The 25763-nt window shown below is 39.1% G+C and overlaps 1 protein-coding gene across 2 annotated transcripts in view; it reads left to right on the forward strand.

Annotated features, from left to right (window-relative positions):
* The window catches only part of PKIB (cAMP-dependent protein kinase inhibitor beta), a 104650-nt gene that overhangs the window by 60568 nt on the left and 18319 nt on the right, over nt 1-25763 (forward strand). Inside the window, exon 3 of one of the 2 annotated variants that reach the window (XM_029223292.1) lies at nt 23107-23211. The exons of the other annotated variant lie outside the window; for it this stretch is intronic. Coding sequence (XP_029079125.1) covers nt 23127-23211 — 85 coding nt within the window. The 5' untranslated portion in view covers nt 23107-23126. The remainder of the gene's footprint in view (nt 1-23106; nt 23212-25763) is intronic. 2 annotated transcript variants of the gene reach the window in all.

Raw genomic sequence — 25763 nt, forward strand, 5'->3', positions numbered from 1 at the left:
GTTCATTTATTTTTCAATTCCTCTTCTCAGTTCCTTTATTCAGTCTAAACAAATAGGACTCATTTGAAGGGAAACGGTCTCAGATACACAGTGAGAGGAACAGTGAAAACCATATAGGAAGCTGGGTAGAGGAACGCGGTTAAAAGATGTCTGCTTTGGTTTTAAAATTCTTCCACAGTGATAAGTATGCATTCAAGCAACTCTGAGTCTGAAAAGCACCTCACAAACCTTGACATTCAACAGATATTTATTGCATCCCTCCTACCATGTGCAAGATGAATGAGTCACAGTCTATACCCTCAAAAGGCTTTAAAAAACTTGTGTGAGGTGGGAGGTGAGAGGCAGGCACTAATCAGAAATTAATAATATAGGTGATAAGTTCAACAATAGAGATAGGCCAGAGTGTTTTCGAGCACAGAGGAGGGAACCTGCCTCGTCCAAGGGGGCATAGAAAGCTTCTGAGAAAGGGGCGTACAAATGAACCCTGAGTGGATGAATATGTGTTAACCAGAGGATGGGGAGGGGATTGAGGGCAAAGAACCTCAGCCAGCAGGGCACTATAAACAAGGCACAGGGGGCTTAGGCAAGGTGTGACTGCAGAGCTTTAGGACTAGCCCAGATCTGGCATGGGTGAAAATGAAGGAGAGGTAGATTGGGGCCAACTTCTGGAGGGCATCATGTACCCTGTGAAGGGGCTTGGACTTGATCCTGTAGGTGATGGGAAGCCTGTGAAGGATTAGTTAATCACAGAATGCTTATGGGCAGATTTACTTTGAAATAATTCCACCTGACATCTTTGTAAAGAATGGATTTGCAGGAAGCAAGAATGCATAGAAGAAAGTCATTTGGGATGTTGTTGCAAAGCTCCAGTAAGAGTGAACGGCAGGCCGAGCTAGGGCAGTGAGAGTGTGGTGGAGGGTGTTTGCAAAGTGCCCTGTTGCTGTCAGTGGCTGATGTAAATACCTGTGGTTTATACTCCTGTTATTTTTCACCTTTCTTGGGTCAGATGCTCAGCCCTGAGATACAGGGCCCAATCTGTAAAGAAGAATTATATGTACATAGTTTATCTTCATTTCTGGGAGCAAGATGCTTGGACTTCTTCCACGTGGTCTCCACATGGGTATTAGGAATACTGGTACAGCGCTTCAAGGCACCTGGGAAAGATGTAAAAGATTCTCTACAGTCATATCCCCAAAGTGCAGTATGTTTTGCCAAATAAAGGTGTAGTTATGCCAAATATTTTTTACAGTCATTTTCTGTGACTACAAATGTTTGCTGTAATGGACGGTTATTTTTATGTGATGACTTTCTTAACTTGACATTAATCCCTAATAGCACTGATGCAGTAATTATTCATTGCATTTTGTAGCTGGCAGTCCTAGGTACTAACACTTGTTATTTGAAATGAAGCCGCTTAACTTTTAATAGAAAATTTTATTGTAGAATTGGAGGCTCTGCTTTTCTGAAGGAAGTCAAGCAAGTCATGGTGTTTACCAGTTTTAAGTTTAAAAAAGACAAAATGATTAAAATTTGATAATCTAAATTAATTTTCACCTTTTCTGGTTCTTCATAGTTTTTTTTTTAATTTACAGGAAAAAAAGATTTATAAAAATTTCTTGCTAAACCTGACTTAGAAATAGCAGCATATTTTAATCAGAGATTTGTAAGTATTTTTTTCTTTATTTAGGAAATTAGATATTGATTTTGTGGAAGAAATGGCTTCCACAATAAAACACTTGACAGGATATAGCAACACAATCTGAGTTGGCATGCAAAATTTGAATGAGAGCAAAACAGACACAAAACTCACCCTTCAAAAAACAAAACAAACCAAATCCTCAGTCAGATAGCCTTCACCAAATCTATCTACAGCTAGTGAATGTTTAAGTTATTTTCTTTCAATTTCTCTTTCTTGATGTCATTTTCCTTACTTTTTTCCCTTTGTGAAAATATCTGTGTGTTCACATATTTTAGAGAGTCTATAACATCAATGGGAAGGAAGAGAAAAAGAGTAGGGTATGAAAACAGGAAAAGGGAAGAATTTGAATTCTGTTAAAAGTTATATGGCTTTGGACAACTTGGTCTTTTCCGTTAATGCTTTTTAGTGAATTTTTTAAAAAAAATCAAAGCTAGATCTCATAATAGCTATGGTCCATTTGGTTTCATCATATTTATGAAATGCCTATTATTGTGCTATACCCAAAACTGGTCAACTCAAGAATGGGGACTCTAGGAGACATTTCCTATTTCAGTTTAGCAAGAGATCAAGACAAGCACATCTTTTCACAAACATATTTTATTAGACGAATTGAGAAGAACCAATGAGGGTGAAAAAAAGTTTTGTCCTAAAAAATCTATCTGTAGTAATAGCATTTTATATTGTATTCTCTGAAAGATATTTCAGGTCTAATGTAGTCCTATTCTAGCACTGAAGCAAACATTCGGCATACTGAGTTGAAGAGCACACAGTCTAGGGCCCGTGGTATAAAGATAGATTAATGAAGCAGAGTCAGGTAACTAAGGTCTGGAGCTGGGTGGGCTCCTCACCAGCTGGGTGAGACCTTGGACAGCATACTTCTGGGCTTCTCAACAGTAAATATTTGTTTTGAAGGTTGTTGACTAGAAATGATGACTACCTTGGATCATTTTATGATTCTAGGATGTCCCTTAAATATTGTTGCTTAGTAGGTGCTAATCATTATAACTTGCCTAACCTATGATTATTATAATGACATTAACATTTGTGATTTAGCTAAAAAACCAACCAACAGGAACTGAGACATATTTCTAACTTGCTTCCTCAGATAAGATCTCAGCAAATTGTTTAATTAAAAGGTTGTACTGAACTCTTTTTTTTTTTTTTTTTTTTTTTTTTTTTGCGGTACGCGGACCTCTCACTGCTGTGGCCTCTCCCGTTGCAGAGCACAGGCTCTGGACGCGCAGGCTCAGTGGCCATGGCTCACGGGCCCAGCCGCTCCGTGGCATGTGGGATCTTCCCGGACTGGGGCGCGAACCCGTGTCCCCTGCATCAGCAGGCGGACTCTCAACCACTGCGCCACCAGGGAAGCCCCCCCAGATATTTTAAATAAGCATCTTAGATACCCTTTGAGAAACACTAATTTTCCTTTATAAATGGGCCCCAAACTAGTTGATTATCAAAATCACATGAGAGCTTTGTAAAAAACATTCCTAGGGTTCCATCTTGAAGGTTCTGATTTGGCATATCTGGTGCAAGGCGTTGGAACTTGCTTTCCAAAAGTTACCACACTGATTTTGATATTTGCAAACCACTGCTTTACAGCCTTACCGTATCTCTAATTTTTTATTCATAAAGCTTTTGGCTGTGCTTACTGTGTATGAACGAGGAAATACCGTTGTGGATACGTGCTTCAGCTAGTCCACATCAAGTTACAGGAGTGAAAAGGATGAGGTTGCATGTCTGCATTTGCATGCATTACCCAGATCAACAGTCTTCTTACCCTTAGTTGTATAGCTGCATTAAGTAAATCCAAGTGCTGAGCCCATACATCAAAGAATCCCTGCATGAGAAAGGACTATAGGAGACCATCTAGTTCAAACCTCTTATATTTCACAGAGGAGGAAAATGAGGCTCAGAGCTTTGCCCAAGGCTATGGGCAAGACTAGGACCAACACTTGGATTTCTGCCCCCAGCTCAGTTCTATTTCCATCACAATCGGCTGGCTATGATTCTGCCATTTCAGGAACCTGCAACACCTATGAAACCAGTTTCTCTAGTGTTGGCTGTAGGCTTCCCAGCAGGCATAGAAAGTGCTCTGTGACTCAGCTTTCTTACTTACCTTTCCAGCTGTCTGAAAGTGAGAGCTTCTTCTTTTCTGACTCCAGTTCTCTGTCCTGAATAAAAAGAAGCAGTAAGGTCTCTGAGGGACTGAAGGTTCTCACTAGGAGAGGCAGCCTGTTCCAGCAGTGGCATCATCTTCTCAATCACCTTCTCGATTCTTCGTTATTAGCCAGAGCCACCTGTGCCTTTTCTCAAACTCCCTATCTCTGTATAGCAGAGCCATCATCATCTTAGTCTGTCTTCTTATTCTTGCATCATTTTTTCCCCCTGGCATTCCTTACATCACTTTAGTTGCCCTTATTTGGATACTGTTCAGCTCTGAAAAGCCATTACAATCAACAAATATCAAGTACCACTACTCTGTCCCAAGAACAGTGTTGGGTATCAGAGATGTAAAATGAAGCCAGCATGGTCCTAGTTTCAGAAGAATTCACAGTGTCACAGGGAGGGAGAGCAGTATAAAAAATGCTACAAGAGTGCTTGAGAGTGTCACACGAGCCACGGCTACCACTTGTTAGGGGAGGCCAGGAAGGCTTTTGGAAGGAGGGGACATTGGTCTGTTTTGAGTGCAAAAACTATAACCCTCAGTATAAATGAGCAATATTTCACAACCACATGAAGAGAATGTTTCAAAGGCTTAATGAGGAGAGCCAATGCAATTGAGATTAATAAGGCAAAATGATGGAGAGAAGGGGACACTGCAACATGTGGCCGAAGACCTGGATCTTCTCCTCACGGTAACCCCTAACCTATGTAACCTTGGCCAATCCAATCAGACTCCTTAGACCTCACTTGACCACTCGTTCAATTCATTCAAATAATGAAATTCATGTTATAGGCTGTCCAACATACTTGGGATACAGTCAAGTGGAGCAAAAGTGCCTCCCAGACACTTTTTTTTTTTCTGAGCTGAGGCTCAGTGTTGAGTAGTTGTTGACCTAATCAAGAGAAGCTTTGGAGGGAGAGTGCTCCAGCCGGTGGCCTGAGTGTGGAGGTGAAGGGAGTACGTCTGGGAACTACACGTCCTAAATGGGGAGCAGTTTCTTTCACCTGCCAGACCCAAGGTGGGGGGAGGAGTGGCAAGAGGTGAGGATGGGAAGTAAGCGGAGTGTAGATCAGGGAGGGTGTTGTTAGCCATGCTAAGGAACTGGATGACGTTTTCTTGGCATAAGGGGAGTAGTCAGAGAACTGAGATAGTGATATTTGCTTGGCTAGTGTAAAGAATGGACTAAGGGACAACAAAATGGAGGCAGGGTAATGAGTGAAGAGGATCATCTAATCTAGAGAGGCTGGTGCCCTTAACTAGGGTAGTGAAAGAGCAGAGCAGTCGGTCCATTGGTTCAAGAGCTATTTAGAGAATAGACTTTGTATGACTTGATGATCATGGAAGGTGAGGGGAAAGGATGCCTGCTGGGTTTCTGACTTGTGCAACTGGATGGATTATAGTGCTATTCACTGAGAAAGAAAACACAGGAGGAGGAACAAGTTTCAAAAGGAAGATGAAGATCTGTAAGAGGAGGGGATGAGACCCGCTGATGTGTCCTGGGCTCTTCAGTGTTAACTGGCCTTCCATGCTGAGAACATCACACACATTGTCCCACTTAATCTTCTCAACTGTGGGAGGTATTATTATGTGCACTCAGAAGATGTGGGAGCTGAGGCTCAGAGAGCTTAATGCCTCACATAACATCCCTCAGCTAACAAGGAGTGGAGCGAAAAGTTCAGACCAGAATGCTAAGCCAGCTGTAGTTCCTTCTAAAGCACACGTACCTTCTATTCTATCACTTTGCTTTCCTTTTAGCTCCGACACATTTAATTCTTTGAAAATAGGTCACTTGTAGAACACAAATAACTGTAGACTTTATGGATTGTTAAATCGAAGGCGTAAACTCTACCTTCTAATTTATTATGTCTCACTTGGAATACTGCAGCTGCCTCCAAACTCATCTCTTGAATCCACTCTTCTTTCTCAGTCTATTCCATTTGCTGTAGCCAAAGTGATCTTTTTAAAATTCAATTTTGATTGTCACACTATTGCTTAAAAGACTTCAGTGGCTTCCCAATACTTTTAGAATAGTAGACCCAATCTTTAACACGCCTCAATGATGTAGCCCCTGTTAAGTGAGCTACTCCATCTTGTGCCATTTCTTACCTTCTTCTCTGCGTTTGGGCCACACTGGCCTTCCTTCAGTTCCTGAAATGTGCTGTGCTCTTCTCTTCTGCTTGAAATACTCTCTTTCTACCTCTATACCAGATGTTCCTTTTGTCCATATCTCAGCTCGTATTATCAATGCGTCAGGTTCTGATACACTCACATAAGTCCACATAATTTTTCATCTACGACTTACCACAGTTTGTATTCATACACGGATTTGTGTTGATTATTTTTTTCTCACCCATTAGATTCCATGAAAGTAGTTATATAATTCTTGCCAGGCATATCATTGGCTCTCAGTAGATATTTTCTAAGTGAATTAATAAATTTATAAATGAATGAACATGATTCTGTATTAACTAATTTATGTTTGATTATGTATTTGGTATATTACTGTTTTGAATTTTAAAAGAACATTTTTTTGATTCCTATGAAATAAACTGAGTTTCAGTCATATACAATATTATTTTTTAATACCTCAGTGATACAGTATTTCCCCGGTATTATATTTTAATTGTTCTTCCCTGTCAGAAGTCAGTTTTCCTTTGCTCGTTAAATGAAGATAATTCCAATAGCATAGGGGTAATTACCGAATTGACATTTCTTTGGATAAAACCAGTTAAACCAAGGCAATTAAAACTTGGAAATGGCAACTATAAAAGAACAATATGTCATCATTCAGTATTCCAATGAAGGATGGAAATGTGTTATAATTTGTTTTTAAATGTCACATCTTTATTGCACTTGCTAATTGAGACTTTCCATCCCAGCCTTGCTGAAAATAATTTAGAGTTTTCAGGAGTGATATCTTATTTTTTTCCCCTCAAGAATGGTTCTCTGTCATGTGACTATCATACTGTAACAAATGACGCTTGGATAAGGCAAGGATGCCATTAATGTGTAAGCCCACAGCCCGAAACTGGAGGTGGGCTGTCAGTACTCAAAATAGGCTCCCAGTACTCTGGGCTGAACAAATGATGGGACTGTGGGATGGAATCTAGCATGAGAGATTTTTGCATTCTATTCTACCCATATATTGCTGAGACCCTCTGGAATTGTCTACTGAACATTGACAATGATGGTTATCTAGCTTTTCGATCTCTAAGAGCTATCTGAGTGACTTAGATTACCCAAGTGTTAAACATTTTTTTTAAACTTGAATAGCCTATAATTCCACATGGAAGAAGGGCGGAATTAAAGGTAGGTAGAAGAAGGCTGACAAGTTAGTGATTAAAATTATGGTTGTTACAGGAGACGGGTGCTGGCCATTAGGGCCATGATTTATGATACAGTCCAGTGTTTGCCAACAATGAATATCCTGATCCCCTAGAATTCTATAGAATTAGTCGAGGGGGTCCACAAAGCCATGCATCTGTGTCTGAATAAATACTGTCACATATCATATATACTAACATTTTTCAAATGTATATAGATTATTGTTATAAAAATAAGGGTTAATTTCTTTAAAATGTTTATTTTATAGTACCTTTTCAACTGTTAAATGTTTTTTCAATCAACAGATATCTAAAAAGTGTAAGTTCTTCAACTTTGAGGAGTCATCTTGCTATTAAACCTCAATAAACATAGTCGTAGCTTCCACACTCCAGGAGGTACAATCTGTTCTGTTTGTTTGTTTTCCCCACACCTACTATTTCTTAGAATCCTCAGAGTCTATGAATCTACCCTGGGTGCTAGCTGTCACTTTTTCTGGTCTGGTGCTCTGGTCTCCCTGCTCACCATTCCCTGCTGTCTCCTAAAGCTTTTTGATGCTGTTGCAACTCTCTCTAGTCTATGTCATCTTAGACTGTCCCCAGGGCACTCCCTTTGTTGCCCAAAGCAGAGATATCACTAAGATGGTTGTAGTGCATAGTAAACTTTACCAAAGACTTGAGGATAATATGAGAGAATTATAGTGCAGAAAAAAGAAACCTAGAATTAGATATTCAGCATCATTACTACACAAGTCCATTCATTGTGCCCATTCTCCGGGGCCCGCTACTGGTTGGCTCTCTCCTTAGTATCCAGCCGACCACCTTGTTTCAGGTTTCTGCCCACCTTCCACAGGCAAGGTTCTTCAGTCTTGTTCTGCCTCCCTGGAATCTAGGCTAGAATCCCTCTCCCTACACATAGAGAAATCAGTATATGTTATGATCGTTATATTTTTGGCATTTATGCAATTCATACCCCAATGAATACAACTTTTAAATTACAAGAGTAAGTAATTGTTAGGACCTGAATCTCATCATTCCAAACTGGAATTCTCATTTAACTAAGCCTCCTTCCACCCCAACAGTCTACTCTCAAGCAAGAGGGCTTTCCAGTCAAAGAGGTGAATGCTCTTATTTTTTTCATAAAGCCTTAGAAGAACGCAGAAATCACTTCTAAGCAAGGCTCAAGGTCACGATATGGACATGTGCTTCCCTAATAGACTTTACAAGTAGAAACCTTCCCCTAACCACAGGAAGGCCTGAGCTTCATCGAGTGCGGTAGCAGAAGGGCTGCCTTGCTCTCCTGCACATACCCCAGAGGCTGGGCCTTTTCCCCTTACAAATTACACTCACCATATCCACTAGTGATATGATGTTAAAAAGTAGTTTTTATCCTTGAAAAAAATTAGAAACCGTCATTATTGTGGGATAAGTACTGGCCCAGATGTCCAGTGACATGATGTCTAGACTTGATTCTGAAATTAACCAGATCTCCATCATACCTGCAATCTGGTCTCTTCCTCATCTTTGAATTCAGGGTTGCTTTTTGTTTGTCTGTTTGCTTAATTTTTGTTTATTAATTTGCTGATGACTGGAGTTCCTTCTAGCCCCCAAATTCTCAGATATTTCCAAGTTACTTATACATTGTCATTTTTTGGTTTCTCTTGACAGTCTTTAATGGCATTGATTCGTTTGACTTTGCATCAATTCCATTAATTTGTAAAATAGGAAAAAGAAACTAGATTAGGTATGCTGTGGTTAAGGTCACATTGAGACTCATGAGTCTCGTGTAAAATGCTACATTTCAGTTTTTTAAATTAGCCTATTGAAATATTTCTATATATTTTTAAATTTGGAAAACATACTTATTAATCTTCACCCAGCTACTGAACTTCACAGGTCATTAAAAATGTGTTATGAGAAGTTAGTCACTTGCCCCCAGTTATAGATGGTGATAGAATTAGAAAATGAATCATATGTTTACATATTACCCTTAATTTTAAAAATGGAAGTTACCACTGGAATAAATTAAAGGGAGAGACAGCCAGATTGCAGCTAATATTTTAAAAATGCAGTTTTAAGAAGACTAAAAATTCTATTTACAGTTACAATTACTACTATGGATATGAAAAATAGAGATGAGAATGACTCAACATATGTTTCTCAGATAAATCTGGAGGCAGGTTATAGAAAGGATTAAAAGAAAGAGAACACTCTTAAGCTCAAAAGAGTTTACCTCATGCATAGAATGCAGCAGCAAAATGGCCATTCTACTTGGCCTCAGTTGAACAAATGCCTGTGGGGAAAAAAATAGCGAAAATATTCTGCTTTGACAGGGCTAGCTTATCTTAAATTAAAAAGTACATCAAAGAAACATAGTGTTTCAGACTACAGAAAGCCTCCTGATTTAGAAGTTACTGGGAAACAGATTTCAAATTTTAATCTTGGCAATTAAAATACTTTAAAATATGAAGACTATTCAAGTTAACAGATGATAGGTACTTCTGCTTTCTATCCATGCTTCAGAGAGGTTTTGCTGCGGAAAGTGACATAACACAAGTAGGTAAAGAACAAACAAGGAAACAAAAAAAACCCCCAAACCTATGAACACTTGTATTGTTTTCATTGTTTCCACACCTGTGATAGGGGCTTCTGCAAATGCCAGAACACTTCACTCCGTACCCGATGAAGTATGATTATATATCGTCACTGTCCTGCAGACCCCAGCGTGCAAAGTTTTGAGATTTTCAGAAACCTCAGTACTCTAGGGTGGAGTATGTAGCTTGGGAGACTGAAAGACTTTGAGACTGAAAGACTCAGGGACGGTTTCCTGGTGACACATGAGTAACGTGAACCAGAGCACTCGTAGTTCAAATGAAGCTAGAGCTGTCATATACATTCTGGATGGATTTTTCTTAAACTCACATTTCTCAGTAGAAGTAAAATTTTTTTAGTAAAATTTATCCATCTAGCTCAGAAAATTCCAAGTTTTGGGGGTTATTGCAACAAATACACCTAGTCCAGAGGTCTTAAAAGTGAAACAAATTGGCCTTTAAAATTTTATAAATGAATTAGAATAGCTTTAATCACTGCTTTCCCCTTTCTTTCCTGCCTATTTTTGTTAAATGATTGGGACGTTTATGTGGGTTTAAGTGTGTAAGGTAAGAGGAGTGAAAGAGGTAACAACTGAAAGCTACTTAATTACTAGAAATAAAACTGTAAGAATCTAAGTTCTCCTGCCTACACTGCAAATGAAAAATAAGGGCATACTTTAGTCGTTGAAGAAACATTGCATGACAGGGACTAGGGAAACTAAACCTCAAAGAGGTTGAAGAATCTGTCCAATGTCATGCAATTTGTGGTACCACGAGCACAGATTAGACTCCAACACCCCCACCAACCTTACAAACAGGTGGAAGATAAAATGCTGAGAATTCAGGATAGTCTTTGCCCTGTCTTTCCCAAATACCACTCCTCTTCCATTAGCTAATTTCTGGAAGTGCCACAGTTGACAGTTTGCTTCTTTGGTCGGAGACTTTGGAGTTTTCCTTGTAGGGAGCCACACGTAGATCATGTTCCTGTGAACAAATTAAGTAAATATTTTCCAGAAGCTGGTTTGGGTAGGATGAAGGGGAAGAGGACATTGGAAGGTCTATGGCAGGAGCAGGGCCTGGGGAGGAGAACAAGAGGAAATGGATGAAGAAAGACAGTGAAGGGTGCAAAGCATTTGGTCTGGAAGAGTCTGCAGTTGACCAGAGGTTAGATATATTGTTGTAATGAAATTGTGCTCCAGGATGTGTTCATGCTGTGTCTCCCTTACTCTCTGCCTTTTATGCACTCATTTTCAGTTTGTCCTATTATAAACAGCTGTTTTACATTGACCACATTTCAAAACATTACTTATGATCTTTTTTATTCAGAAGGTGCACATCTATAAATGATGCTCCTCCCAAATATAGTTGAATTAAATGAGATCTTCTTCAATCTTGACTTTTTCTTAGTCCATTTTTTTTTACAATCTCTTTGAGAGACCGAGAGATATTTTAGTCAATATCATCCAGGATGTTCTGACCTCTCAAAATGACTCTCCAGGGTCAACAAGCTTTAGTGAGTAGTTCTTTCTGCTATTTTTAATGTATCCATGTATTTATCCATGCTTCCTTTTCGCTTCACTTTACCCCTGCTACTGAGGATCTTTGAGAATTTTCTGTAATTATTCTACTCTTCAGATTATTACAAACAGAGTCAGCTTTGTAGTGTTTTCTTCAGTTATTTTAATTATGATGAATTTGGGGGAATTTTTCTATACTAAAATTCACCATTATCCTTAATCAAATGTCAAAGGATAACAATAAAAATCTGATGTGAAATGGATCAAAGTGGCAGGATGACTCGAAAGGTCTTTCTTGGTTCAGGAACACTGCCAGCCTAGGGTTTAAAGCAGCAATGCTTAAAATGCCAACACAGAGCACTTTTATCAAATTCAGTAACATAAGCTTCCTATCTGCACAGACAGGATCTGCAGATGAGGTGGAGTGCACAGTTAGATCGATGTTAAGTTAACCCAAAAAGCACTCATTGAACACCTACTAGCCACCGTCCACACTTAGACCCCATGTGTTCTTGCCACCCTAGAGGTGTGGTCTTCTGCGAGTAAAACAAGTCACCAACATAGAACATTGAGCGAAAACCATATTAAACTAATTTAGTAGTGAACTTCAGGGTTGGTTATCGGAGTAAAAGGTGAAAGAGCCTGCCCAGGGGATGACTGATGTAACCAAGGCCATCAGTGTATGTCCTGATAGAGCAAGTCGGGACAAAGTTAGTTTTATAATTTAATTTTTAATTTACTACAAGGTAATTTTAATAAGGTCGAAGATTGGATGTGTAGATCTCCAAAGCTGTGTGCATGTGTTGGTATACTTTGCTAAAACCACCAGTAAACAGTCCATTCTTTTGGGTGATACATACTCTTAGACCCTGAAGCAACATCATTTATAGATTTTTTTCAGTGTATTATTAGAGAAAGATGGAGAAGAATCTGACCTAACCTTTACTCCAGTTCAGTTATTCTCAGACTCGTGTGGGAGTAAGAATCTTCCAGAGTGTTTGCAATACATATGGTGTCAAACACACAGGATTCAGGGTTCTAGGGAAGGCACTGGGAACCTGTATTGTTAACAAGCTTCCCATGTGAGTCTTCTGAGCAGGCAGGTTTGGGAAACACTGCTCTAGTTCATCTGGCATAAGATTAATTTTAGGTAAATAGGCTTTTTACCCACCCTGTCTTCCTCTATTTCTCCCGCTCTCCCCCATTCGAATTTTTTTTTAATCTTAAGCGCTAATTTGTTTTAAATTCACTGTGTTAGTCTCCAGGCATAGGCAAGCTAACAGTTTTCCCAGAGACCTCATGTTTTTTGCCTGCTTTTTCCCACAAGTTAATCAAGCGTTAAGGTGAAAAATCTAGTTCCTCTCTGTGGAGTGGCTCATAACAAAGAAGAATTAAGTTACACTGCCTGGTGTCAGAATGTAATATGATTACGTTGGCAAAGCTATAAAAAGAAATATCCAAACCTCATAAAAAAAGAAAATTCAAAAGAGGTCACTGTTAGAGCAGATGGATGAAGCAGAGTGCTTGATCATTTAGTAGTTACTGAGCTAAAAGTATATTCAGGCCAAGGTGTATACAGCTAGGGCGGCTGGGAGAAGGTCACCAAATCATAATTACAGCTTTCAAGGGTAGAGTTCAGAATTTTACAGTAAAATGCATGTTTATTTGTATAAAATGAAAAATTAAAAATGTATAAAGATGACTAAAAGATCTGGTAAATACAGTGCAGTCAACTGTCAGTTACCCCTATGGGATGTAATAGTGGGTTTCCTTTGCTACATTCTTTGGGGTCTTCTCTACTTAGTAATCAGAAAATGTCTTTGCATTAAGTGCAAACTTCTTTGCAGTTTTTGGTTAAAATATGGAAAGAAAAAGTACAGCAAAAATTAATAAAGTCTAAAATTAAACCAAAAAAAATCTTAGAATCTGTTTTTTTAAATCTTTTTTTTTTTTAACATCTTTATTGGAGTATAATTGCTTTACAGTGGTGTGTTAGTTTCTGCTTTGTAACAAAGTGAATTGGCTATACATATACATATCTCCTCCCTCTCACCCTCCCTATCCCACCACTCTAGGTGGTCACAAAGGACCAAGCTGATCTCCCTATGCTATGTGGCTGCTTCCCACTAGCTATCTGTTTTACATATGGTAGTATATATAAGTCCATGCCACTCTCTCACTGCATCCCACCTTACCGTTCCCCCTCCCCTTGTCCTCAAGTACATTCTCTACGTCTGCGTCTTTATTCCTGTCCTGCCCATAGGTTCTTCAAGACTTTTTTTTTTTTTAGATTCCATATATATGTGTTAGCATACGGTATTTGTTTTTCTGACTTACTTCACTCTATATGACAGACTCTAGGTCCATCCACCTCACTACAAATAACTCAATTTCTTTTTTTTATGGCTGAGTAATATTCCATTGTATATATGTGCCATATCTTCTTTATCCATTTATCTGTCAGTGGACACTTAGGTTGCTTCCATGTCCTGGCTATTGTAAGTAGAGCTGCAATGAATATTGTGGTACATGACACTTTTTGAATTATGGTTTTCTCAGGGTATATGCCCAGTAGTGGGATTGCTGGGTCGTATGGTAGTTCTATTTTTAGTTTTTTAAGGAACCTCCATACTGTTCTCCATAGTGGCTGTATCAGTTTACATTCCCACCAACAGTGCAAGAGGGTTCCCTTTTCTCCACACTCTCTCCAGCATTTATTGTTTGTAGAGTTTTTGATGATGGCCATTCTGACCGGTGTGAGGTGATACCTCATTGTAGTTTTGATTTGCATTTCTCTAATGATTAGTGATGTTGAGCATCCTTTCATGTGTTTGTTGGCAATCTGTATATCTTCTTTGGAGGAATGTCTGTTTAGGTCTTCTGCCCATTTTTGGATTGGGTTGTTTGTTTTTTTCGATATTGAGCTGCATGAGCTGCTTATAAATTTTGGAGATTCATCCTTTGTCAGTTGCTTCATTTGCAAATATTTTCTCCCATTCTGAGGTTGTCTTTTCATCTTGTTTATGATTTCCTTTGCTGTGCAAAAGCTTTTAGGTTTCATTAGGTCCCATTTCTTTTATTTTTGTTTTTATTTCCATTTATCTAGGAAGTGGGTCAAAAAGGATCTTGCTGTGATTTACATCATAGAGTGTTCTGCCTAGGTTTTCCTCTGAGAGTTTTATAGTGTCTGGCCTTACATTTAGGTCTTTAATCCATTTTGAGTTTGTTTTTGTGTATGGTGTTAGGGAGTGTTCTAATTTCATTCTTTTACATGTAGCTGTCCAGTTTTCCAGGCACCACTTACTGAAGAGGCTGTCTTTTCTCCATTGTATATTCTTGCCTCCTTTATCAAAAATAAGGTGACCATATGTGCGTGGGTTTATCTCTGGGCTTTCTATCCTGTTCCACTGATCTATATTTCTGCTTTGGTGCCAGTACCATACTGTCTTGATTACTGTAGCTTTGTAGTATAGTCTGAAGTCCAGGAGGCTGATTCCTCCAGCTCCGTTTTTTTTTCTCAAGATTGCTTTGGCTATTCGGGGTCTTTTGTGTTTCTATACAAATTGTGAAATTTTTTGTTCTAGTTCTGTGAAAAATGCCATTGGTAGTTTGATAGGGATTGCACTGAGTCTGTAGATTGCTTTGGGTAGTATAGTCATTTTCACAATGGTGATTCTTCCAGTCCAAGAACATGGTATATCTTTCCATCTGTTTGTATCATCTTTAATTTCTTTCATCAGTGTAATAGTTTTCTGCATAGGTCTTTTGTCTTCTTAGGTAGGTTTACTCCTAGGTATTTTATTCTTTTTGTTGCAGTGGTAAATGGGAGTGTTTCCTTAATTTCTCTTTCAGATTCTTCATCATTAGTATATAGGAATGCAAGAGATTTCTGTGCATTAATTTTGTATCCTGCTACTTTACCGAATTCATTGATAAGCTCTAGTAGTTTTCTGGTAGCGTCTTTAGGATTCTCTATGTGTAGAATCATGTCATCTGCAAACAGTGACAGCTTTACTTCTTCTTTTCTGATTTGGATTCCTTTTATTTCTTTTTCTTCTCTGTTTGCTGTGGCTAAAACTTCCAAAACTATGTTGAAAAGTAGTCGTGAGAGTGGGCAACCTTGTCTTGTTCCTGATCTTAGTGGAAATGGTTTCAGTTTTTCACCAATAAGAACGATGTTGGCTGTGGGTTTGTCACATATGGCCTTTATTATGTTGAGGTAAGTTCCCTCTCTGCCTACTTTCTGGAGGGTTTTTATGATAAGTGGGTATTAAATTCTGTCAAAAGCTTTTTCTGCATCTATTGAGACGATCATATGGTTTTTATCCTTCAGTTTGTTAATATGTTGTATCACATTGATTGATTTGTGTATATTGAAGAATCCTTGCATTCCTGGGATAAACCCCACTTGATCATAGTGTATGATCCTTTTAATGTGCTGTTGGATTCTGTTTGCTAGTATTTTGTTGAGGATTTTTGCATCTATGTTCATCAGTGATATTGGCCTGTAGTCTTCTTTCTTTGTGACATCTTTGTCTGGTTTTGGTATCAGGGTGATGGTGGTCCCATAGAATGAGTTTGGGAGTGTTCCTCCCTCTGCTATATTTTGGAAGAGGTTGAGAAGGATAGGTGTCAACTCTTCTCTAAATGTTTGATAGAATTTGCCTGTGAAGCCATCTGGTCCTGGGTTTTTGTTTGTTGGAAGATTTTTAATCACAGTCTCAATTTCAGTGCTTGTGATTGGTCTGTTTATATTTTCTATTTCTTCCTGGTTCAGTCTTGGAGGGTTGTACCTTTCTAAGAATTTATCCATTTCTTCCAGGTTGTCCATTTTATTGGCATATGGTTGCTTGTAGTAATCTCTCATGATCCTTTGTATTTCTGCAGTGTCAGTTGTTACTTCTTTTTCGTTTCTAATTCTATTGATTTGAGTCTTCTCCCTTTTTTTTAATTGATGAGTCTGGCTAATGGTTTATCAATTTTGTTTATCCTCTCAAAGAACCAGCCTTTAGTTTTATTGACCTTTGCTATTGTTTCCTTCATTTCTTTTTCATTTATTTCTGTTCTGATCTTTATGAATTCTTTCCTTCTGCTAACTTTGGGTTTTTTTGTTCTTCTTTCTATAATTGCTTTAGGTGTAAGGTTAGATTGTTTATTTGAGATATTTCTTGTTTCTTGAGGTAGGATTGTATTGCTATAAAGTTCCCTCTTAGAACTGCTTTTGCTGCATCCCATAGATTTTGGGTTGTTGCGTTTTCATTGTCATTTGTTTCTAGGTATTTTTTTATTTCCTCTTTGATTTTTTCAGTGATCTCTCGGTTATTAAGTACTGTATTGTTTAGCCTCCATGTGTTTATATTTTTTATAGATTTTTTTTCTGTAATTGATATCTAGTCTCATAGCATTGTGGTTGGAAAAGATACTTGATACGATTTCAATTTTCTTAACTTTACCAAGGCTTGATTTGTGCCCCAAGATATGATCTATCCTGGAGAATGTTCCATGAGCACTTGAGAAGAATGTGTATTCTGTTGTTTTTGGATGGAATGTCCTATAAATATCGTTTAAGTCCATGTTGTTTAATGTATCATTTAAAGCTTATGTTTCCTTATTTATTTTCATTTTGGATTATCTGTCCACTGGTGAAAGTAGGGTGTTAAAGTCCCCTACTAGTATTGTGTTACTGTCAATTTCCCCTTTTATGACTGTTAGCATTTGCCTTATGTACTGAGGTGCTCCTATGTTGGGTGCATAAATATTTACAATTGTTATATCTTCTTCTTGAATTGATCCCTTGATCATTAGGTAGTGTCCTTCTTTGTCTCTTGTAATAGTCTTTATTTTAAAGTCTATTTTTTCTGATATGTGAATTGCTACTCCGACTTTCTTTTGATTTCCATTTGCATGGAATATCTTTTTCCATCCCCTTACTTTCAGTCTGTATGTGTCCCTAGGCCTGAATTGGGTCTCTTGTATACAGCATATGTATGGGTCTTGTTTTTGTATCCATTCAGCTAGTCTATGTCTTTTGTTTGTAGCATTTAATCCATTTAGAGGACTTGTGCCTGTGTTCTGGTGGATGAGCCTGGATCTTGTCTTTCTGGGGGGCAGGACTGCATCTTACTCTTCTGCCATCTTGAAGGTCTCCCCAAAATTTTAGAATCTTTAAACAAACATTTATATTGACCTTTTACTATTTTCAGTGAATTCTGCTAATTGTTGTGACATGGAAGAAAAGTTGCAAGGTAAAACTAACACAACTAAAAATAACAATAATTAAGTTATAGATGAAATTATACCACAAGCAATAGGAATTTGCTTCCATGTTATTCTGTAAAAGGATTTTAAGGCATCTGAATGTGTGTGTTCACAGATTATATAATTATACTGTGTAGGTATATTATGTAATAGTTAATAAGAAGTATAAAGAAAACTAAAAGTAATTTTTACTCAAACTTGTGTATGTTATTTCAATCACATGATCTTCATTTTTATGATTCAAAATTGAGTTAAAGCTTCATAACACATGAATTGAACAATGTCTTGAGTTTGGTTTAATGTTATGGAGAATATGTTGATCAAGGAGAGAAAATATGCATATGGTAGTAGCATAGTAGGTGAGCTCTTAAGTGGGTTCTGGATCCCTAACTTCATTACTCTAGTTATTTTTATTCTATTCTAATCTCTTCCAAATTTATAAGGCCTGTGATTCTATTGGGGTGGCCCAAAAGTTCATTTGGGTTTTTCCATAAGATGTTACAGCAAAACACGAATGAACTTTTTGGCCAACCCAATAGAGGGGCAACAATATAATGAAATAATTAAAAGACCATGTTTTGGAATCACACATAACAGGGCTTTAGATCGTAATTTAGAGACAGTTCCTAATATTTGGAAGACAAAATTTCAGTTGTCTCATTTGAATTATGGAGATAATCCTCCCCGCCTTCTGTATCTCTGACATTTGTTATAAGGATTAAATAAAATAATGTATATGAAGCAATTCACTACCTTGCTAAGTAAGGACTCTACTAAGAGTAGCTGTTTTAAATGCATATAGATGATAATTATTTTAATTATCAACTAAGGTTTCTTTATTCCTTTATACTTCCTTTAATGCTTTCTATAGAGACTATTCACTGAGGAGTCATATACATTATCTAGGTTAAAAGTTTGCTTAACTTTTTGATTAGCTTTTTAAAATGAAAACAAAGAGCAAAGTTTTGCAAGTCAAAGTTATCTCTAGAAAATAACTTGACTTTTTGAGAGCAAAAGCTTTTTTTGAGCCATCTGAGACTAGAGAACTGAGAACAGACCTTAGAGTGAGAGAGAGTATATGATGACATAAGAGTTCCTTTTGGTATTTCTGGGAGGGAAATGAATCACTAACTAGCTGGTAGGAGAAGAATTCAAGATGTGAGGAGACCCTAGGCAATGTCTGAGTCTTTGGGATGGTGCCCAGGACTCACTGAGTTGAGCCAGAGGAGGCTTAAGCAGTAGAAATTTGAATGGGGTTAGGAAATCCAAGTGTAGAAAGGACTAGGTCTTAATTCCCAGGGAAACTGAGCATTTTAAAGAAGCTCCATATCCTGTATAACCTTAGAAAGAGAAGCAATGGTGAGCTTCAGCAGATGGGCCTGAGTGCTGCTTCGTGGAGTTCCCATGCCCTCAGAGGGGTGCAGGAGAGACTGAAATGACCTCAAGAAGAACACAGAGTGCTTTAAATAGGCCATGGACCCTAAATATCCTGAGGTTGGAACAAAGAGGATACAGCTGCACTTACCTCTAGTTGAGGTTCTAGTTGTACCTGAGATAGCAGCAGTAGATCCCAGTGTACAGTGATGAAACAGGACAAGCTGCAACTCAGTGAGGGTCAGCATGGGCACAAAATATACGTGAACCTGATGCCTTGTCCTCCTTATACTTACCGTTCCCTTTCAAGAGGGAAAGGAAAGTGGTATTGGTGGTAGGGTATTTAAATTGACTCCTGTTTACCCCATTGGTGAAAGAGGGATTCCCACCCTAGGGTTATGGGGATGGCTAAATACATGACACCTGGCACTGGACAGGCGAGATCAGATGAAATGGACAGCAGTTTATTCATCATATATACTCACAGCCTGGGGAAGAGGACACCATGCAGGGCCACATAGGGGATACACTTGGGAACAAAGTGAACAACCAGGGCTGTGAGAGGCAGGCTTTGCAGTAGTAAGGGTGGGGTGCTTCTTGGTTCCTGTGGGAGGATATGATTGGCTTGTTTGAATAATTCTGCTACTCAGAGATGAGCAGGAATTGTGCCTGATGCCTTTAATAAGAAGGGTGTTTGGCTAGGAGACGTTACCCATGGGAACTGAGTGGGAAAGGGAACTTGGGTTAGGCCATTCGAGACCTATTTTATCAAATGTCAAGGCACCACATTATACTAATCCTTAATTTTTGGTTTTGTGCCACAAGGGACCCCTTGATCCCTTGACATGAGTTTAAACCTTGGTGATGACTGAGACTTTTAGGGAACAAAGTAGGCACCTGACCAGGAACTTTAGAGGTGTCCCCATTTGCAGTCAATAAAGGCAATTGAGAGGTCCGTGTGGCATTGGTGTAAGGAGTAGGTATCTCCAGGAGGTGAGCAAGAATTTTCCACTTTGTGACAAATAGGAATTCTTTAAGAAACCCATGAAGCCTCTCAGTTTCACCAGCTGCCTGGAGCTGACTGCCTGGGGCCCCAGGGGAGGTGGAAGTTTGACTGAATGTCTTCTTCAAGAGCCCAGCACTGTGTATGCTGGAAGTGAAATGAGCGTCTTGGTCACTCTTGGTAGTATCTAGAACTCCAAAGAGGATACAGAGCATCCTGCAGAGGACTTGTATCGTGGCCTTAGTATATGTAGAGTAATTTGTTACCTTGATTTATTCTGAGTAACTGTGGAGCAAGAGATTCCTGGAGTTCTTTACCCCAAAGGGGGCAACTCTTAGGTCATGGCCTAAGAATTTGTAAAAATGTGTAGATGGCATCAAATGTCGATTGCCTGAAGTGTGCCAGTTGTACTGACTCTTGGGTCCTGTCTTTTATCAGGGACATTTTGGTTAAATGATGAGAAGGAGTAGCTCTCCTCCGAGCTTCATCATTTATCATGGCGGCACCAGCATTAGTAAAGTGTACAAACTTCCATTGCTGTCCATTCAGTTGATCCCCAAAAGGCTCCCCAGGTATCAAAGGACTCTGGGATAGGGGTGACCTCTTCTAGCATAGTGGTATTAGTGAAGGGACTGAGAACAGGGGAGGCCACCCCCTCCAACAGAGGAAATGTGCTAGAAGGCCCAGGTGTGACTCCATCTTGTAGCAAGGAAGGCTCAGGAGCCATGCCTCAAGCTGTTGAACTGCTGCTTGAATAACTCAAGGCATAGTGGGTAGCTGGGCACAGAGGGTTGCAGGCTCAAGGTTTGTGATAGCTTCTATTTCCAGAAGAGGCCAGTATGTGGCTATCCTGATGGTGTATAGTGCCAGGCTGAGAAAGGCAGTTTCTTGCATCAGAAGTCCATGAGCAACTTACAACCTTCATAGGTGGTCGAGAGACTCCAGGAGGCAAGAGAGGAGCTTGCTAAAGCTACAGTAAAGAGGGCTCTGAGGGCACAAACTAGAGTGCTTGTTGATTTCAATTTGGACAGATTTCTAGAGCCTTTTTTGGAAGGAGTCCCCTTTGAGGTAGGCTAATTTAGAAGAAACAGCATCAAAAACATTAAGTAAAATTTGTAAATGAGGAATATGTTGCCTCCAGAACCTAAAAGGGGCTAAAAGTTGTTGAATTTGTACTGACCTTGTGGTTGCTGAGAGGGTCAATACCTGTTTCATGACAATGTCAGAGAACCTTCAATTTACCAAGTAACTTTCAGAAATTTAATGGAAGTGGCAGGGCCTTGCACTATGTGTGGGACAATGGTTCATCCCCTTTTTGGGAGCTCCTTTGTGAGTATTTGTATGCCTTTAATGAGTATGTCAAACAAATCTCCTTGGAGGAGGATGTCATTGATGTAATGTCATATCTGGAGAAAGGTGGTTACAGTTAAGATCTTGCCTGTGGAGATTGTGTGCAATGGCAAGGATGCTGAGGTATCCCATGGGTATCCTTTTAAAGGTGGATTGTGTCCCGTCAGTGGTAAAGGCAAACTGTGGCTGAGAGGCTGTTGAACTAGGCATTGTACAGAACATATTAGCCTAATTTATAGCAGCAAAATATAGACCGGTTGCTGATTGGATGGAGTCAGCAATTTTAATAATTAAGTTGTTGGGTACAGAGGCCTTAATGGGATGGGACCATGGCTTTACAGTTGCAGCAATCCACTATGGGGCACCATTCTTTTGTTTCAGGTTTAACAGGCCAAATAGGGCTGTTAAATGCAGAAACAGTGGGAATAACAACCCTTCACTCAGTTCCTCTTATAAAACAAGTTTTAATACTGGAAGACCCTGTTTTAAATTACCTTGAGTCATGTTAACTATTTTAACTGGGGGAAGGGGTGGGGAAGGTCATGGGTTCTCATTTTGTCAAACCAATTTGTAAGTGTCAAAGACTTAATTTAATTTTCATTTATTTTTCATTGGGTCAGAGTATCCATGCCCAGGCCCAAGGGATATTTTAGAGCGATGAGTGCTATAACCATGGGGAATTTAAGCAAGACAAAGTTCTGATGGTTAAGGTGAAGCATACCTATTTGTCCTCTTTTATATTCAGTAACTCCCATAGGTAAATACCCCATTATGGGGGATACGATGTTTAAATTAATGGAACTCCCAGGTATAATTGTAATTTTAGCCCTAGTATTGGTTAAAGCCATAAATGTTTGCCACCTGGTGAATTTCAGCAGATATTAGAGTTAATTCAAAGCCTCTATGGAGAGGCACAGAAGGCAATCAGTGAACCTTCATCATTTGCTATATAAATTCGTTCAGTAAATTTTGTATTTTCAATTGGGTCAAACTGTGGGCCTTTGTTTTAGGTTGTTGTTTTCTTAGTGTCCTCCTCCCTGTATCCAGGTTTCTTTCTTTCCTTATTTTGTTTATCTTATTATCGATTTTGGTCACTGGATATACTTGGGGGTGGGGGCGGAAATCCTTTCTACCCTGATTATATTTATAAGTTGCTTCCTCCAGAGACCCTCAAATTAGTATTGACAGAGTTAGCAATGGTTGATTTATATGATCTAAAGACGCTGGGCCTAGGTTGGGTTTGAATCTGGCACCACAAGGGCACCATGAGTATTTCCCTATAATCCCGAGAATTAGAATCTTTGTTGCAACAGACGTAAGCAGCAGAGTGGTGCGGGAAGAAGTGCTGGGCCTACAGCCCAGACGTGATGGATCAAAACCATCCTCTGCTACAGTCCCTTTCCTATCATGTGGGCTTCCTGTCTTGTTTTTCTTTTTTTTCCTCTGTACAAATTTCCTGGGAATATTTTGGGTTTCTAGCCATGTAAAGTTGAAGTTTTCAGCTGTGTCTGCACTATCACCTGTGGTGCAGACCTTCTGGGTGGTTATGGGGAAGGTTCAGGAGCTTAATGGCCTCCCTCATCAGTGAGCATCTCTTCCTCCAGGGAATGACAGTATCCCTGGGATAAGAGTCCACATCTAGTAGAGTCATTTTGCCTATGACTTGGATGGAGACCATAAGGCCCATGATTGCAAGCTTAGCCCTTTGGTATTCTGGAAAGCAGGAGTGCTAGGCAAAGCCTAGGTGCATTGGCTATGGGATTTACATTGGGAGAGCAGTCGAGTACCAAATGCTCCTTCCTCCTGTTCCCTTTTTTTTTTCATCAGCCCCTGGGCCACAGACCACCATGGATGTGCACCTCGATAACCCTGGGGGTCAGGAGAGCACAAGCAACAGCGGCAAGGAAAGCAGCAGCACAGGAAACCAGCAAGGTCACTACCCTTTCATGAACAAAAACACCAACCAGGATGCCATGCTTAATTTTGTGCGGGGTGGCAGGCTCCTTCTTGTTACAGACCTCACAAAAGTTTGTCTCTGGGCCTGTTCCGGAGGTGCACAGTTACAAACGATGTCTGTGTAGCTTCTCCAAGCAGCCAGGGACAGTCACCAGGCTAGACTCAGCGACCTAGCTTGATCTTGGTAAACAAGACTGAAGCACGGACTAGTTATCGTGCTGCGTTTTCACTGCCTTTGCAGGTGGGAGCCTCAGAGACCAACTGCCAAACACAGGCTAAAGCTGACAGCACCATTGTGCTGGGTATAGTCAATTAACAATTCTATTATACTAGTACACAGCACCCTAAAAGGTAGGATAAAATATTTTCAAAACTCTTTTTAAATGAACGTTTGTATTGGCAAATAAGAGAACACTTCATAAACCCAGAACAATGAGAAACCACGTATCTAGAGGCAGGTGAGTACTGTACTCAGAGGCTTCCCTGGGTTCCCTAGTGACTCACAACTTTCGTTTTAAAGAGCTGTGATCTGCAGACAAGGAAAGAAACTTTTCGGACCCACTCAAGTTGGGAAATCAGCATAAGTTTTAGTCTGTTCAATGGGTAATATGGCAACCTCTAACCTTCAAAGGAAGACAGTAAGAATACTTGCCAGTCTTGGCCTTGCCTTGGGTGGTAAAGAGGAAAGGGCTGTCCTGATCATTTATTACCAAAAGTGGAACCTCACACAGGTCTGCAGCTCTGTAGTCTGTCTAGTCTGAAAAATTCCATGCTGAGAACTTAAAGCTAACGAATTTGGTAGTTCCCCAGACACCCAGTAGAGGCAAATTCAGAGCCTGTGTAGAGGAAAATACTTTGTCAGGTCTCACATCATTTCAAGGAAAAAGTTTTAAAAAACATGAGCTTACAACCCAGAATCATAAAACATGCAGGGAAATAAGCTACCGTGAGAGAGATTCTACATAAACAGTAAATAACAGGATCAGACTAGTATAAAGAATTCAGATATTGGAATTACTTATATAGCATTTAGAAGCATAGGTTTAGTATATTTGAAAAGAATAAATGAGTATATTTAAATTATGTGTAACTAAGGAATAAGATACTATAATACAATGAAGCAGACTTGAAAAAGAGCCAGATTGTCTAAAACTGAAAAATGTAATAATTAGAAATTACAACTTGGTGTATAGCTTATACAGCAGATTAGATGCAGATGAAGACAATATATATGTCTAGATGTATGTTTATTTATTATAAGAAGTTGGCTCATGCTTTTATGGAGACTGAGAAATTCCAAGCCCTGTAGTCAGCAAGCTGGAGACCCAGGAACTGATGGTATAGTTCTGGTCGAAGTCTGAAGGCCTGAGAAGCAGGAGAGCTGATAATGTAAGTTCCAGTCAAGCCTGAGTCTGAAGATAGGGAAACATGTATGGATGTCTTAGAAAACAGTCAGGCAGAAAGCGTATTCTCTCTGACTCAGCCTTTTGTCCCATTAAGGCCTTCAGTGGATTAGATTATATTGGAGCAGGCAATCTGCTTTACTCGGTCTATTGATTCAAATCTTATCCAGAAACACCCTCATAGACACACCCGGAATAATGTTTAAGCAAATATCTCTCGGTACCCTGTTGCCTAGTCAAGTTGACACGTAAAATTAACGATCACAATCAGCAAACGTCCTGACAACAAAAAAGGGATAAAGGAGGATAGTATCATGAAGTGCTTGTAGAATGTAACTTCAACCTAGAGTGGTATACCTTGCAAGAATGAAGATAAAATAGTTTTTTTCAGACATGCAAAAACCAATGATCACCCCCTGCAAAAATTCCTAAAGGCTGGATTATATCCAGGAAAAAGGGGGAATTAAGACACAATTGCAACGAGCAAAAAAGAACATTGTGGAACTATGTTATTATGGATATATAGAAGAATGTAATTCTTAAGACGTGCTAAAATATTAGACGTGAAAGTGTCGTGTTAGCAGCTTGCTTTCAATTGGTTGAACGAGAATTGTGTGTGTGTGTATGTGTGTGTGTGTGTATGTGTGTGTGTGTGTGTGTGTGTTTAGAGAGAGAGATTAAATATAGCAAACTGTTAACAATTGTTGAAATCAAGTGGAGGTTATACCCTGTTCTTTCAACTTGTATGAAAATATTTAAATACAAGATTCACAGGAATACACTATAACTTGAAGCCATTTATTTACTAATCCTAGAATTTTATTGTATTCATATGTAGTCATATATTAAGCACCATTTTTTCCATGATTGACAACCTTCCCATCAATATCTAGTTTCCTGTCTGTGAATCTTCGAAGTCCACCAGCAATAGTTAAACCCTTACCATAGTTACAAGAGACCACATTAGTAGTTACTCCCTTTGTCACAGATCAAGGAACCATATGTATATGTGACTATTTCTGGAATCTCTATTTTATTCTATTTTTCTATTTGTCTATCCTTGAAGAATACCACACTATCTTAGTAACTCATATACTGTAATGAATTTTCATGTCTGAAAGTATA

Source organism: Monodon monoceros, unplaced genomic scaffold, assembly GCF_005190385.1.
Source record: "Monodon monoceros isolate NGI ecotype Baffin Bay Population unplaced genomic scaffold, NGI_Narwhal_1 Super_Scaffold_15, whole genome shotgun sequence".
Classification (NCBI taxonomy): Eukaryota; Metazoa; Chordata; class Mammalia; order Artiodactyla; family Monodontidae; genus Monodon; species Monodon monoceros.